Below are 16,823 nucleotides of genomic sequence, written 5' to 3'. Positions count from 1 at the left end.
TGCTGAGTGGTGCCATGTGTGCACCCGGTATCAGAACTGGCGAACCCCCGGGCCACCAAAGTGGAACATGTGAACTCATCTGCTGCACCACCAGGCTGGCCCCGAAAATGTATTTCTTTTTTAGATATAACCTAGCATACTGGACACACTAGTCTGCACCTGGCTTTTTTCCAATAATATATCCTAGTGGTCACTTCATAGCAATATATAGAGATAATCCTTTTTCCTTTTTTACAGCTGCAGAGTACTCTGAAGGGAAGCTGACTATGTCACTCCAAAATATGCCACTTTGGTATACTATTTTGAATTAAATGTACTTGAGAAATAGCCTGTGCAAGGCCACTCTGACCCTTCTTTGTCTCCCTGAAAGCAGCAGCTACCATGTGAAAGTCACCCTCCCTGTACCAGGAAGGTAGAGAGCATGCTTATTATCAGAGCTAGGGAATTTAGGGTGAAGAGGCTGCATAAACAAAACTTGTTACTTCTTAACAATTTACTACCCCAAGCCTAAACCCCTTTGTCTTGTCAATTACTTCACAAATTTATTGTTTCTTGGTATAAAATCTTCTTGCTTTGGTCAGTTTTTTGAGTCTCATATTTTTATGGGGCTCCTGCACTTACAAAATTAAATTTATTTTTCTCTTGTTAATCTGTCTTACGTCAGTTTAATTATTAGACCATGCAAAGAACCTAGAAGGGAAGAAGGGAAAATGTTCCCACCCCTACAACACCATGGGTGGGTGTTTCAGTTTGTTATTTAGGGACTTTTGAGTTGTTTCAGGTCTTGAGCTTTTAATTCTGCTGTTAATAACTTGGTGTATATATCCTTTTATATTTATTGCCAGTGTATCTTTGAGATAAATTCTAGAAGTAGGATTACTGGATCAGAGGGCAAATGCACATGTAACTTTGCTGGGTATTTTCAAATCCCCTTTTCTTAGAGTTAGGCCATGGTGCATGCCCAACAGCAACTATAAGGGTGCCTGTTACCCTGCTGCCTAACAGAGTACATTATCAAACATTTGCCATTTTACTAGGTGAAAGATAGTATCTTAGTGTAGTTTTAATTTGCATCGCTCATAAAATGAATTAAAATGAGCACCTCTTCATGTATTTAAGGGCTGTTTGCTTTTCTTTTTCTGTTAACTCTTTTTTTATACTCTTGCTATTTTTCTTTAGATTTGTTGATCTTTTCCTTTTTTACTTTTAGATGCTCTCTCTGTATTAAAGATATTAACCCTTTTTCTGGATTATGTTGGGAATATTTGTTTCCAGTTTGTCATTTATCTTTATTATTTTTTTTGTCATGTAAAGTTTTATTTTTTAATGTATATGTAGTCACACTACATGAAATTATTACTTCTGGGTTTTGAATCCAGGGTAATAGGCAGGAATATTTTTCCAAGTATAGAGGAATTCACCAATGTGTTCTTCTAGTACTTGCATGGGTTTATTGTTTTTACATTTGAATTTCTTATCCTGTTATTTGGTGTGCAGAACAGGTCCAATTTTGTCTTTTTCCACATGGCTATCCAGTTACACATAAAGTATTTTCACAAAGAAGTAGTTAGCAGTGTCAAGGACTGCTAAGAGATCTGCTAGGTTAAGAATTGAAAACTGTCCGTTTGGTTTAGAAACAAAGAGGTCAATGTGACCTTGCCAGTAGCAGTTTCAATGAAGTAATGGTCAGAAGCAAGACTGCAATGGGTTCAGGAATGAAAGAAGGTGGAAAAGTGGAAAGAACAAGCGTATATAGCTCCCTGTGAGGTCCTAAATTAATAAAGTCTTTTTATTAGTCACCATAAAAAAGATTTAGAATTCTAAGAGACAGATTTCAGGCAAAAATGTTTTCTAGTAAATCCTTGTATCAGTTAGGAACCAACCAGGAAAGCAGAAAGCATTATAAATATTTAAAATGGAAGGAATTTAACCTTTGTGAAACTTAGAAAATGGTACCTTAAATGGGTAGACGTGGCTCTGGAGGAGCAGGACTTGGTAAGTGGCGTGCAGGCTGAGTTCAGCTCCTTCTTGCCTCTTGGCTTCTGCCTTTGTGCAGGGTTCAACCTCGAGAACTGTATCTGGTGGCTCTGGCTATCCCCATTTTACACAGAGAGAGATTAAATAACTTGCTCAAGATCACGTGGTTAATAAATGGACAACCAGAGATTACCAATGGTCACTTCTCAGCCAATTGCTAGTGATTTCTTCCTCCCTGTTTGAAAGCTCCGACACTTTAGTCTTTGGAGAATCAGACAAAAAGTGATTCATCCCTGGTCAAAGTTCATGGACAGGATGTGGTCACTGTTTCTCTTGAGGTGAAATACTTCACTCTTTTATACCCAGGATGACTGACAGTGATGATACTGACAAATCACTTTTCTTTTGCTATTTGGGACACAGAGAAGTCAGTTTTCTTTGTTAGGTATAACTAACACCTAGTGGAAATGGAAAGGGCTAGACTATGCTTTCCTAGTGGCTGTTTATTACTAAATTCCATAATTTACTGATGAACCATTGTTTCACAGCAAAGGGCCAAGAGGACCCCCTAGTCTTAGGAAGGATTGTCCAAGATATCCTGTCACAGTATTTGATTTTTTATCCTTCACTCACTTTGAGCTCTCTTTTAAGTACCCTTGTTAAGCGTGCTAAGGGGCACTGAATGTATTATGTCATCTGTGAGGTCTGGTTGATTACAAGCAGGATCAGGAACAACAGTTAAACTCAAACAAGATGGACTCCTAAACCAGAATCTGAATATATTGATTCATAATGGGGACCAAGTAAGGCTTATATGTCTCATCCACTGCATCTCCTTTCTCAGTATCAAAATACTTGGGGGAGTTGCTAAGTGATCATGGAATCAGAACAGGTGCTGATGAAATACCTTTACCTCACAATAGAGAAAGCCCCTCTAGTGACCAGCCCCCAGATGCAGAGTCTTTTCCCTTTGCATCAATGTTTCCCACACTTTAGTCATTTGAACACCACCTTCATGATTTTCCTCATTCCTGTATACGGTTAATAGTTTTTCTGAATAAACTTTTTTTAAACTTAAATATTTACTATAGCCTCATTCTAAGCAAGTATATTTCTGAAATCACAGGTTTGATGTTCTATAGTTTTCTAATACACCTTAAAATAAATATTAAATATAGACACTAAACTAACTATCAAAATGAAAATTGTCCATGAATTGTCTAAAATCAGTGGTATACGTTCCAAGCTTTGGTAAATATTGCCTTAGCCATTATTGGAAAAATAGAGATTTTTGTCTCTTTGAACCCTGCTTGGTGTGTTGAAAACCCCTCTCTGGTGACTTTCTTCCTTAGATGTGTTACTAGAACCATGGTATCTTGGAGACATTATAAACCCGTCCTCCATTTTTTGTTGAGTTCTATGGCTCCAAGCTGCAATATTTAATCTTTTAAATCTTTTGTATGGTTATGTGCATAGGAGGAGATTCTCAAATATTTGTAGTACCTGAGAATGAACATCTACTGTCCCCCATTTGAGGCATTCCAGTTTTGGCTTACTCGTAGATTAAAAGAAATTTTTCACAGCCTTGGCATGGTGCTAGGTACCTTCCACATCAATAAAAAAATCATTGTTTGAATATCTTTATCTGCATTATGTTGGAGAATTTAGCATGTCTTTCTGAAGTGTGAAGAGTTTTAACTACAAACTTTGATTCCAAACTGTGAGACATCTTTGAGGAAAACTCTTGTCCTACCTTATTATATGGGATTTAGAGAATTTGCAAAAACCATATACAAGCTTTCCAGTGAATCTTTTGAGAAAGAGATAAGGTTTTAAATTCCATTAGCCACTGCCATTCTTTTCATTAGACTGTTCCTTGAGAGATGGGCTAATTTTATTTGCAGCACTTAGCATAGTACCTGGCATATAGTAGGTGTTCATTTAAAGCTTATCTAGCAACTGAATGAATTCCTGCCTTTTCTCTATGTTGCAGTGTATTGCCACCACTAATTTAAGATCTGTCAGAGGGAAACAGAATATAGAATATACTGGGCTCACTTTCCTGGGACACACATCAAGGAGCAAGCGTTTACTGAACTGTGTTTGTCCTTTTCCACTGTTTATGTTCAATTTCTGAATTATATTATTTTCATCTATTGTTATCAACCCTTTCCTCAATATTGAACTTCAGTTCTCACCAGAATTCACTTTTTCTTAACCAGGGCTAGTTCTCAAAAATTATATATATTGAATTTTTCATAAAGAACTATTTCATTACAATACCTGAAGGCAACAAAAATCTGTTCTCTCCAAGAGTGAATAGGAGAGAATATTTCACCAAGTGTTTTAAAAAACACGTTCATTTGAGAAAATATTTCCAAGTTTTCCATACTTAAAAAAAAATCTAATTGGTTATCATTCTATCTACATGATTTCTTATATTGCTCTTTTCACTTATTTTCCCATGACATCAAAATTTTTTGAAAGAACAACATTCATTTGGTTGAAATACCTCAGGGTACTCTGTACACAATTTAGAGCATGAGGAGGGGTGTTGGTGGTCCCCCCCAACATCCTCAGTGATTTAAGGTACCAGCCACCTCAAGGGTATGATGTGAAGACTTGGTTTAAAAATGGAAATTATTAAAAATGACAGTTATGTCAAAATATATTACGGTTTGACTTTCGTTAAATAAAATTTTTAAAAAATAATTCACCTTGAAAATAGTCTGACAAAGTTTATTGCTAATAAATCCCGACACATTCTTGGTGGAAGAGACAGAACCAATAACGGTGGTCCTAGAGATAAGAAGCATAAAGTAAGCTGAGCCCATCAAGTGCCTTATCCTCTATACTGGAGCGTCAGACTATGTTGGGAATTACATCCTGAAGGAAATATTCAGGAATTTCTTCAAAGATTCAGAGAACAAAAAATGCCGAAAATGAAAACTACACTGTTAAAGCAGTCCATTGTTATGCTTTTTGGAGGGTTGGGAAAATACTAAGGGATTCCCTCCACTTTTTGTGGGGCAGAACTAGAATATCCGATTGATGCAAGCATTTAAGTACCGAAATGAGCCTCGGTCACACTCCAGTTTGCTCAGTACCCCTAGGGATATAAACAGGTTCACCACAAATCCAAGCCCTGATGAACAACCTACGCCAGCACAACTTCCTTCTTCCCTCTGGATCAGAGGGCATCTTCTTCCCCAAAAGTTAGATCCTTAACTCTCTACAAGAGGCTTTCTTTACACCTTCTGGAGGCGGTGCCAGCCGGACTGAGTCTTAACTCTGCCCTCACTGGGCTGAAGAGGAAAAGCAGCACCTCCATCGGCCTCAGTCACAAGTTGAAGTACCTGGGATTCCCGGATGTGAAGCAAGCGCCTCAGAAACAAAAGAACCAGAGAGGCCAACTGCCAGGGAGCGCGGTAGGTAAAGGGGGAGAGAAAGCTAAAGAGATAGGAGAGAGGGCGTTAGACCTCTTCCCTTTTAAGTTTTTCCTTTGGTAAAAGGGAGGTGGACTTTTTTGGCTTGCAGCGCCAGAATCTATAGCCTCTCCAGATTGAGGACCCCACCCAAGAATCTAGAGACAATGGTCCGCAGCTAGCCTTGTATCCACAGGCCCAACGGGCCACTCGGCGAGGAGCCCACTGACCTACCAGGGCGGCCTCGAACGGAAGCAAGTAGGGAACGAGGGCTGGACGTGAGGGAGGGGTGGGGGGGCGGGACGATACCGGCCGCCTGAGCGCTGATTGGCTGGTGGCGCTCGTGCGCGTGGTGCTATTTGTTGTTGGAACTGCGCACCTGACGCAGTCAGCGTCCTGCACGTGCAGCCGTTTAAGTGGCGTAGGCTGCCTGCGAAGGCCGGGAGAGCAAGCCGCTGAGGGGTGAGTGGGCTGGCCGCTTTCTTTGGGGCGCCGGCGTCTCCCCCAACCCGCTCAACACGCTGGGTTTCCCCAGAAGCTGGGCTTTGGACTTTGGGCTAAACGAAGAACGGATAGAGTGGGCGGGGGTTTGAAGTCGTTCTTTGGGGCCTTTTGGCTTTCTGCCTGAGATCCGAACGCCCTGTGGACCCCTAAAGTCTGGGCTCGAGGCCTGCAGAGGAGGTGAAGGAGCCTTTGGCCCAGCCCCGGCATGGCTTTTTCCTTGAACAAGGCTGGTTGTAGTACCTTTTGTGTACACGCGCTCCTTGGCGAAATTAGTTGTCCTTTGTTGGAGGGATTTGGGGCTCCTAACCCGTTTTCCCCTTCCCCGCCAGACTTCAAGACCTTGGGCCCGGTCCCCCTCCCCCAAGAAACTGTCAAAAACCCCAAACCGAGCATCTTATCCAACTTTGAGGGGAGAAACCTTGAGTAGTCTCAGAATTTCCCCTCTCTTTAATATCCTAATAAGCCGTTTGGGGACTCTTTGAAGAAGATAAATTCTGTGAACAGATTTTGGGGTAAAGCTTAAGTATCAGTGGGGACATAGCGATTGCTAGAGTGATTAGGTAAGTGGTGCAACTAATTTTTAAAGATAAAAAGGGTGGATATCAATGCTGCCTCTAGGTAAGAAACAAAAGTTAATTCCCCCTTTTGCAAAGACTTTTGGGGAAGATCAGCACCTGGTTGAGTAGGTTCAAGGGGTGTATGTGAAGTGATGGTTTGTGCTTATAAAGATACGGTTCTCATCTAATTAAGGCCAAATGTGCACGTTTGTATTTGTATTAAAATAGGACAGGGAGCCACCATGGGAGATGAAGACTGGGAAGCGGAAATAATCAAACCTCATATGTCTTCCTACGTTCCTGTATTTGAGAAGGTACTAAAATTAAAAGTTTGAAATTACTAAATGCTACAGATTTTATCAAAGTTGAACATTACTGTGGTGGGAAAGTTCTAAATTGTAGTCTGTTTCAGTATGCTCAGCTTATCTCCATGTGACTGTTATTAACTATTTTATGGGGCATGTTAAGCCTCAAATAGATTAAAATAGTCTGAGGTAATTTGATAATTAAAAACTAACATATAGTAGTAGTATTAACTTAATTGGAGTCTCAGTGGCTTAGGACTTATTGTGGGTGAAAGCAGGCTTGTACAGATGTGGTTGAATGTCCCTGAGAGACAGTTGTATAGAAAACTAATATAATTTGGTTCTGGGTGACATTTTGAATTCTTAAAATTAGTTTTATACAGGGAGGGCTCTCAAGATAAATACTTTATGCTGATTCATATGATATTATCAGTTTCATCTTCAAATGTATGAGTCATCAGATTTTTTTCTTTAATGGAATTTGGGGAGTTACACTGAGATTCAGAAGGAGTCATCCTTCAGTAGGTTTTTGGGTTTCAGTTTTGACTTGAAAATTGACTCAAAAAAGAGTTAACAGACTCTACTTAGAAGATACTGTATTTTAAGGGACTGTTTTTGCGTAAGTGTTACCTACTTGAAAATGTTTCCAAAAGTTGATTTTTTTTTCTTTAGAATTTTCCGTTAGTGTTTGTTAGTCAATTCTGACACACACTTTCTGATTTCAAGTGGTGTCTTAGTGGAAGTTATTTCAAACAAAAGTATAAAATATGTAATCCTTTGTCTTAATTGGATTTGATCTGTATGTAAAGTTTACATTAAAATGCCCAAGATGTTAATCTGACTTTATCGTGTTTCTTGTTTTGGAACTTATTTTAGAATTAACGTTTTTTGTATGCTAGCTTTTTATAGTCCTCTTCCCATCATAAAAATATTGTAACAACGTTGGGAAAAGAGGAGAAAAGTCACCTAACAATCTTGCTCACTAGCACAAACACTCCTGTTAAATTTTTGGCAAATTTTCTTCTGTTTTTCCCAAACATATTTTTATATAGAATGTAATGATAGTACTTAATAGTAATTTTTGTTTCCAGCTTTTGCACTCTTCACTAACTATTCCATATTACTATGTAAAAGTACTTTCTTATGGTTACGTAATATTTCATGGAATAGATCTATCATATATAATTGATTTTCTGTTGGTGGGAATTTAAGATGTTAGCTTTTCACTCTATTGTCATGAATATATACAGCTTATTCTTTATTTTAATTTGAGAATATTTTTTTCAAAAATGGAATTACTTGGTCAAACGATATTTTATGGTTCTTTTTTTCCTTGGTTCTCAGTAGATTTGTTGTAATGACTAGGGTGGGAAGGTTTTAGATCAGGTAGAGAGGAAAGCTTCCCTGAGACATGAAGGAGTCTCAACAAGACATCATGTGCAAAGGTCCTGAGGAGGGAGCAAATTTGGGGTATTAAGGGAACAGGAAGAAGTACAACGTATTAGTTTCCTATGGCTGCTGTAACAAATTACCACAAACTGGATGATTTAAAGCAACAGAAATTTATTCTCTCACAGTTCTGGAGGCCAGGAGTTAGGAATCAAGGTGTCAGCAAGGCTGTCCTCCTCTAGGCTTTACGAGAATCCATGCCTCTTCCATCTTCTGGTGGCTATAGGCATTCCTTGGCTCATGGTTGGATCTCTCTGCTCTGTCTTCACATGGCCTCCTCTGTGTGTTGGTGTTAACTCCCTTTGCCTCTCTCTTATAAGGACACTTGTGGTGACATTTAAGGCCCACCCAGATAATCCAGGGTGATCTCCTCCTCTCAAAATCCTTAATTATATCTGCAAGAATTCTTTTTCCAAATAAGATAAGATTTACATGGTTCAGGGATTAGGGCTTGATCTCTTTGGATGGCCATTATTTAGCCTACTATGTCTAGTTTGGCTAAAGCACAGTGAGATAAGACAAGAGTGGTAGAAAATGAAATCCAAGAAGGAAAGGGAAAAGGAGAGGGAGAGAACCCTGGAGATAGTTGTGTACATAGAGTTGATAGGGCTGGATGTGGGTAGTGAAAGAGGAATCAAGGGTGATGGCTAGGTTTTTAATTTAGGCGACTAGATGGATGATGGTGCCATTTACTGATGGGGAATATATAGATAATGAACAAGTTAGGAAGGAAAAAAAAAATCAGGAGTTCTCTGTTTGCTGTGTTCAATTTGAGATGCCTGTGAAAACAAGTAAGGATGCCAGTCAGTGGGTTATATGAATTTGTTGCTTCAGAAGAGGGATCAGGGCTATAGATAGAAATTTGGGTATTATATGTATATTAATGGGATTTAAAGCTATGAGATTGGATAAGGTCGGATAGAGTAAGACACACTTAAAGGGCTCTGCCATGAGCTCTGGGACACTCTACCTTTAGAGGTCCAGTAGAGGAGGAGCCGGCAAAGGAGACTGAGGAGGGAGTGGCTAGTGGGGCAAGAGGAAACCAGGGGAGTGTGTGTTCCTTAAGACAAGACGAGAATGTTATAAAGAGGAAGGAATAGTCTGTCATTTCAAATGCTACTGAGAGCTCTGGTAGGATAAAACATAAAAGTAGTTATTTTATTATATATTTTCCTTATTTAAAAGCATTTTCAGTGCAGAGGTAAGGATGGAGGCTAGACGAGTGGCTTAAGGGAAGAATGGAATATGAGAAAGTAGAGACAGCAACTGTAGACAAGAGATTTTGTTTTAAAGAGGACAGAGAAGTGGTCCATTTGCTGGAAGGGAATATGAAGTTAATTTATTTTTAAAAGGTAATGGAAGAGGTTAAGAATTTTTTATGATGAAATTCGGTTGAAAGAATTTTTTGATGTCTTATTTCAAAATTTGCCTTGGAATTTGTAAGTTCCATATATATGGGATATTAAATTCCACAGCCTGAAGATTGTCTAATAATAATAGTTTTTCAGTTCTTTAGTGCCAGAGTGTTTCATTACCTTTTATCAGCTTTGTAACACTTACAAAACCAGCCTTTTTTGGGACTCTATTCGCCCAATAACACTTAGGCCACTGGAAAAGAGAAAAAAGTTTCAGGGTTTCACTTTAAGTAGGGAAAACTGGATCACTCTTCTTGTTTATGTTAATGTCTGTGGTAATCATAAGTTGGAACTTTTTACTGTTAGAAGCCCAAGGCATTTCAAGGATACCATTGTCTTTCTGTTCTTAATAACTCAGAAAAATAATCAGATGACTTTTGAGCTTTATAAAAGTAGTTTTTAAATTTAGTGTCTTTTGTGAAAGAAATTTTAGAAAATAAGTGTTACCTGAAATATCTACCTTGATGCACTCCCTCCAGCTTTGGATTTATTTAAAGGAACTTATTTGAAGGAATACTGTGACTGTTTGCAGTAAGTTAAGGTATTGTCTGTAACTTTTAGATCACCTTTCCTTTTTGAATTTTTGAATTCTGATTTTCATTTGAAAACATTTCAGAGCTCTGTTCTGAAAGGTTGCCCCAAGTATAGGAAGCTTATGTGAGAGGACATAAAAGAGTGGATTAATGATGATAAGGACACCTTAGGAGTTAGAAGTGAGAAAAAAGTTAACTCAAGTTGTTGTTAACCCAAGGATACCCTGAGGAATGTTGGAAAGTTCCAAAATTACTTTGAAAGTTATTGATTTTAAAACATAGTTATTTTTCTGAGTCCAACGGTCATACCATTGCAAATGTAATGTATATGCATTGATGGTGAATACATTTTTTTTTGAGACTAAAGTAGGGAAAACGGGACAGTCAGTATTTGTGAGCATCAAAGACAGTCTTCACCTATTTCTGTGACAAGTTTGATTGAAATTAACCGTGAATATTTGGACTCTATAGCTGACATACACCACTTTATTGGATTTGTAGTGAACCTGCAAGATACATATACAGTCGTGTGCCGCATAATGATGTTTCCATCAACAACGGACCGCATATACAACCGTGGTCCCATAAGCGTAGTACCATATAACCTAGGTGTGTAGTAGGCTATCCCATTTAGGTTTGTGTAAGTACACTCCATGTTGTTCCTACAATGACGGAATCGCCTAATGCATTATTTCTCAGAATTTAGCCCTGTCATTAAGCTACACGTGACTGAATAGATACATAGTTTATAGTACATAAGTGAGGTTTTCTTTAGAGTGAGTTCCTTTTTAAAACATGTGGAGACGTTAATTTGTTTCACTTTATATAAACACATTTGAAGTTTAAAAAATAAATTTCTGTAGTACTTTACTGTAGAAACGGTTATGCAATATTCTTCTGTGCTTTGTACGGTATTGATAAGTGTACTGTAAGATACTGAATTCTGTAAATTGTATATTGTCAGACGTTGATTTGTTCATGTATTACTTTGGTCAGATTTTATTTATATAGTGATAGTATTTGATTATACTTTTCAAGTGTGTGAGTAGGCTAAACTTTTATTTTAAGTAAGGTGTCAGCAAACTCTTTTCACAGAAGGCCAGAAAGTAAATATTTTAGACTTTGCAGGCCTTATGGTATCTGTTGCAACTTTGCTGTTTGTAGTGAAAGTAGCCATAGACATACCTAGATGACTTGAGGGTGGCTGTGTTCCAATAAAACTTTATTTACAAAAGCAGGTGGCCCACCAGGTTTGGGTCATGGCTGTAGTTTACTGACCACTGTTTTAAGTGATATATTAATATGCTATGCATACAATGTTAGAGCGAAGATGTTTTGGAATAATTAATAAAGGAACGTCTAGTGACCCAGAAAATCTTACATTCTACAATTGTTTTGAACAAGGCCCAGTTATTAACATTTTTAAATATTTGTGAAATAGATGACACATTCTTATTCAAAGTAGAAAACTAGTCTTTTTTTCCTTCTTACAGGATAGGTATTCTTCTGGAGCAAATGGAGACACTTTTAACAGGACTCCTGCTTCATCATCAGGTAGGTGTTAAGGCAAAAAGGTGAAACCCTTTTTAGGTTAAGGGCTTCATCTAGTGAATGAGGAGCAGACTAGTAGACATCTTGTAGAGAGTGATTTTTAAATTTCCTAGTGAGAATTCATCCTGCTGTGGATATTTTGGGATGGGGGCCACTTCTAGCTAGAGGAGGGGAGAGAGGTGAGAGTGTAGTGCTATATAGACTGTATTATTTGATTTAGTGGGTTTGCTGTAAAATCTTTGCCCAATGTGGAAGTTGCATGTTTGGCTTTCAGGCTGCTATGGAATTGTCAGGGTTCCTGACATAAGGGAGTAGGAGATTGGATTGTAAGGCTGTTGAGCAGCTTACAGTTGTGGTGACCTGTCAGGGTAACAGTTATTTAAAACAAACCATCAAGATGATATGAGTTTCTTTGAGATCTGAAAATTAATTTAGGAAGGGTCCTAGGAGGGCAAGAGAAGCAAATCAAGATAAGGGAGCTGCTGTTTTTCCCTGACCACTTGTTTCTGGCTGGGTTGCCTAAATGTTTTATAGAGTTGAAGTAGATGGGAAGATGGGTGGAAGCGGTAGGACCTGGCCTAGGAAGTTAAACTCAGGGTAGTACTCTTTCATTTTCTTGAAGTCCGAAGTAGGCTGAAATGCTATTTCTACTATATTTTTTTCAATTATTTTTATTGTGGTAAAATACATGTAACATAAAATTTACGCTTTTAATGATTTTTAAGTGGTATTCGCTACCATTCACCTCCAGAACTTTTTCATCTTCCCAAACTGAACGTTAATACCCATTAAACAGTAACTACCTGTTTCCTTCTCTCTCCAGCTCCTGGCAACCACCATTCTACTTTCTATGAATTTGAGTTACTATGAATTTATCATGAGTCTCTACGAATTTGAGTAACTACTACTTTTAAGTCTTTAGTGTGAGAGAAAGGGCCTGGTGGCACCAGGTAGTTTCATCATTTCTGTCAGCAAAAATTAGTGGATGAGGTAAAACATTTTATAGTCAAGGGAGCTGCTGGCTCACTGAGGCCTGTATTAAAGTGCAAAAACCTGTGGAAAGGTAATTGCTAGAATGGGAAGGAGAGTTTGAAAGAGTTCATCAGGTTAAAGCAAATTTAATTCCCGTGTTTACCTTAAGTTCGAAGTAATTATGTTGATAGAAGTTAAGTTTAGAAAACTTTTGCTTTTCCTGTTGTCAAGGTGGATTTGTCTTTCTTGAACATTTAAATGCAGTGGTTTAATATAGAATATTCAGATTCTCCAAAGTTCATGAAATTGCTACCTGCTGAAACCCCAGCAAAAGGCTGATTTTGCTTCTACCATGTGAACCTCATGCATGCCTGTGTACTTGAAATATTCGAAAAAGACAAATGGGTAAAGGTAATCTGTACTTCTTAATATGTCTGTTTGTGTAGATCATTGTGTAATCAGGGGAGACCTTGTTCTTTGAGGTGTCAAAAACCAATTTTTGTAAAGGAATGCAAGTTTAGGTTTATAGTATATTAAAGCATAACATTGTTTTGTGGTGAAATCTTCAAGAAGCTAGATTGAAATAACCACCAACTAAAAGCTAGGACTTTTCTTAGCACTAGATCTCTTAAGGCAAAGGCTAATGAGGTGAAATCAGGTAATGAAAAATACAAGATTGCCTGCTTGTCTTCTTCTGGATAGTAAGTACTTTCGTAGCTCTTTTTTGATTAAAAATTTTTTTTCATGAAAATTTTCTTGTTACAGAAATATATACAAGGCTAATGAATGTATACTAAGCCAATACCTGAATTTGCTTATTGTGGAAAAAATCCTTAAATACAGAAGTAAAATGAAAGAAAGAAAATGATCTGAAATCTTGGCTCCAGATTTAGCCACCATTGGCACTCTGTTGACTCTGATTTTTTCAGGTCGCTGTATATATTCCCACATATGTAATTATATTCCACTGGCATATTTTATATATATATATATATATATTCCTTTCTATCATAATTACCTGTCCTGCTTTTCCTTTGCATACCTGCCCTTATCTTTCATACCCTTTTCATGATCTTAAAATTGTATTTTGATATGTTTATTTTCGTTGTTTATTTCACAAAGATGGAATCCTGTTATACTGCATCTTGCTTTTACTTAATGTTAGTCATGGAAACCCTTCTAAGTCAACTGATATAATCTAATGCTTTCCAAAAATCAGTGAAAAAAATTCACATTACCTGGGTTTACAATGTCAAATACTAGTAACTTCACAGCTTATAACTGAAAATATTTAGTCCGCTTTCTTACTCATCATTTGGCTTTCTAGTATGGAACATGAATATTTAGCTCCTCCTTTTCCCTCTGTACACCCTACTACACTTCTTCCCTTCCCACTCTCCTAATACTTATCACATTTTTTGCTTAAAAGTGTATATTCAGTTTTTATATCATCATGGCTGTGTATATATCATTCACATTTGAGCCATGCAGTATATTATGGTTACATTTCCTTTATTATTCAACTCCTGTTTTGTTTCTACTAGAGTTAATCATTACCTTGTTTTATTTACTTTATCTTCTGTGTTTCTATTGCCAGTTCACTCCCAAACCCTCTATCAGAAGCACGGATATACATTCCTATCTATATTTTAGTTTATAATACATCTTTCTAACCACAAATATCCATCACACTATCTATATTCATAGTTTGTAACACATACAGTAATCTATCAGTTTCATTTTTTTTTTAAAGATTTTATTTTTTCCTTTTTCTCCCCAAAGCCCTTCTGGTACATAGTTGTATATTTTCCGTTGTGGGTCCTTCTGTTTGTGGTATGTGGGATGCTGCCTCAGCATGGTTTGATGAGCAGTGCCATGTCCGCACCCAGGATTCGAACCAACGAAACACTGGGCCGCCTGCAGTGGAGTGTGCGATCTTAACCACTCAGCCATGCGGGCCAGCCCCTATTAGTTTCATTTTATAAAAGCCTCATCTTTGATGCCTCCATCTACTCCAATATAGACTCACTGCTCTCTAAGCTTTCATCGCAAGAATTACCCTTCATCTCTTTCCTGTGTCACATTTCATTTTCCCTGGATCCCGTGTTTTTTCTCTCTTGACCCCCCACCCCCATGTTCAGTGGAGCCCATTTTCCTGCAGCTTTTTAAGATTTGAGATACTGCGAGTGTCTTTACCTTCCTGCTTGATTAATAGTTTGAGTGAAATTTTAGGTTGGAAATAATTCCCCCCCCAAACTTCATGTTGCTTCATTGTATATGAAATTCTAGTGATGCTATTGAGAAGTTTGACAATGAGTCCTTGGCCTTTGTTTATGACAGTTTTTTAAAACTCTTCTAAAGCTTTTAGGATCTTATTTTGTTTTCTGTATTCTGAAAATTTTATGATTATGTACCTTGATGTGGGGCTTTTTATTTATGTACAAGACACTTAGTTGGCCTGTTAAATCTGAAATTCATATCCTTCATTTCTGAGACATTTTCTTGTGTTATTTTTTCTCTGAGGATTATTGTAATTTCATTTAAAGGTTATTTCTATTCCCTTTATTGTTTCTTAGAATGTTTTTTTTCCTGTATTTGTTTTAGTCTGTGTCTTTTATGTAGGTGGCTTTCTTAAAAAGTCTAGTGATCCTTGCCCGCCTTTTGGTGTTATAAGAGTGGAACGTTAAAATACTAATTGGAAACTTAACTCTTATGCATGGATACAACTTGTTGACTCATGAGCTCTACTGATTGGCCTAGGCCTGGGCTGTTTTAAGGGGAGAGCAGTTTCCCTAGAGAGGAATCATCTAGTCTTTGTCTAGAGTGTTTAAGTTTTTTAAACTGTTTTCTGTTTCATTTTCCTGTTTCATCCTTCCTTCCCTCGCTCTCTTTCCTCACTGTAGTATTGTACACATCCTGTGCTGCCTTTGCTTATTTCTTGTTTATTTTTGAATGATTTGAATTCTTCTTAGAGCAAGTATTTGTGAGAGGGAAGTGTCAGGGACTTCTAATCTCTCTCATTCCCTGAAGGAGCCATTCTTTTTTATGTGTTTTAAAACATGTTATTTCATGTGCATATTTTTTTGTGTGCGTGTATTTCCCCCCAACACCCACCACTATGTTCAAGATATATTCCTAAGTGATGATTGATTTCATCTTTTCTAACTACTGCATAGTATTTCATACACTTTATCACCAAGTTTTATCTAATTCTCTACCCCCGTGATGGACGCTGAGATTACCTATTTCCCTCTACCACCACAAGGATGAGCATTCTTGTACATATCCCTTTGTGGGCCAGAGTGAGAATTTCTTTGGGTAGTAGATTCAGAAGAGGAATTATAGGATCATGGGGTGTACGTGTATTTAATTTGACTAAATATTTAATAATTGCTTTCTAGAATAGCCATACCAGTCTATACTCCCATCAGTAGGACATGAGGGGTCTTATATCCCCATTGACATTATTCAGTCTTTTAATTTTAACCAGTCTCTTGAGTATATAAAGTAAAATCTCATTGTTTTAACATATATTTATCTGATTACTTGTGAGCTTAACTGTCTCTTCATATGCTTGTTATTCTTTTGGGTTTCCATTTCTGTAAGTTGCCTGTTCATATTTTCAGTCCATTTTTCTGTTGGGCTTACTCTCTTTCTCTTATTGATTGGCAGGCATTCTTCTTACATTCTAGATTTTATGCTGTTTTCTGATTTAGACATTGTTGAATATCTCCTTTTGTTCTGTTATCTGTCAACTTTGTCTATGATATGCCTTACTGATCAAAGCTTTTAATTCTGAAGTCAAATGAATTTTTGCTTTCCGGTTTGCTTTTGCAGTTTGTTAAGAAGCTCTTCCCTACCTCTGTGTCAAAAAGTAACCATCTAAGTTATCTTTAGAGTTTTACCTTTTACATTTAGCTTTTAATCATCTTAATCTGTCTTTTTTAAAAAAAATTCATTGTCACCATGTTTATTTGAATGCCATATAGCGTATGCAGTATCAATGTGCATACAGGACTCACAAAAGAGAATCTTTGACATTAGGACTTTTCTGGTCAATGTGGTCCTTGAGTCTTCAGCAGTTATAGTGGAGTTTTTTTTTCTTTAATTTAAATCATGGTAAAATAAACATAAA

General features: G+C 37.4%; 2 protein-coding genes across 15 annotated transcripts in view; one reads left to right on the top strand and one right to left on the bottom strand.

Annotated features, from left to right (window-relative positions):
• Positions 1-2,819, bottom strand: part of SLC38A9 (solute carrier family 38 member 9) — a 124,237-nt gene extending 121,418 nt beyond the window's left edge. For both annotated transcript variants that reach the window (XR_011430358.1, XM_070246259.1), the window contains exon 1: positions 1,957-2,819. The gene's annotated coding sequence lies outside the window, so the exon portion shown is untranslated. The remainder of the gene's footprint in view (positions 1-1,956) is intronic.
• Positions 2,820-5,396: 2,577 nt separating this feature from the next.
• The window catches only part of DDX4 (DEAD-box helicase 4), a 75,490-nt gene continuing 64,063 nt past the window's right edge, over positions 5,397-16,823 (top strand). For 6 of the 13 annotated variants that reach the window (XM_070246256.1, XM_070246257.1, XM_070246255.1 and 3 more), the window contains exons 1-3: positions 5,735-5,864; positions 6,692-6,777; positions 11,659-11,719. In XM_070246256.1, coding sequence (XP_070102357.1) covers positions 6,706-6,777; positions 11,659-11,719 — 133 coding nt within the window. In that variant the 5' untranslated portion in view covers positions 5,735-5,864; positions 6,692-6,705. Of the gene's footprint in view, positions 6,084-6,691; positions 6,778-11,658; positions 11,720-16,823 lie in introns of all 13 variants that reach the window. The other 7 variants (XM_023625654.2, XM_005604260.4, XM_005604264.4 and 4 more) reach the window with 6 other exon arrangements.

This window comes from Equus caballus, chromosome 21, assembly GCF_041296265.1.
Source record: "Equus caballus isolate H_3958 breed thoroughbred chromosome 21, TB-T2T, whole genome shotgun sequence".
Lineage (NCBI taxonomy): Eukaryota > Metazoa > Chordata > Mammalia > Perissodactyla > Equidae > Equus > Equus caballus.
The sequence above is the reverse complement of the archived record's forward strand: the minus strand, read 5'-3'. Positions and strand labels throughout refer to the sequence as shown.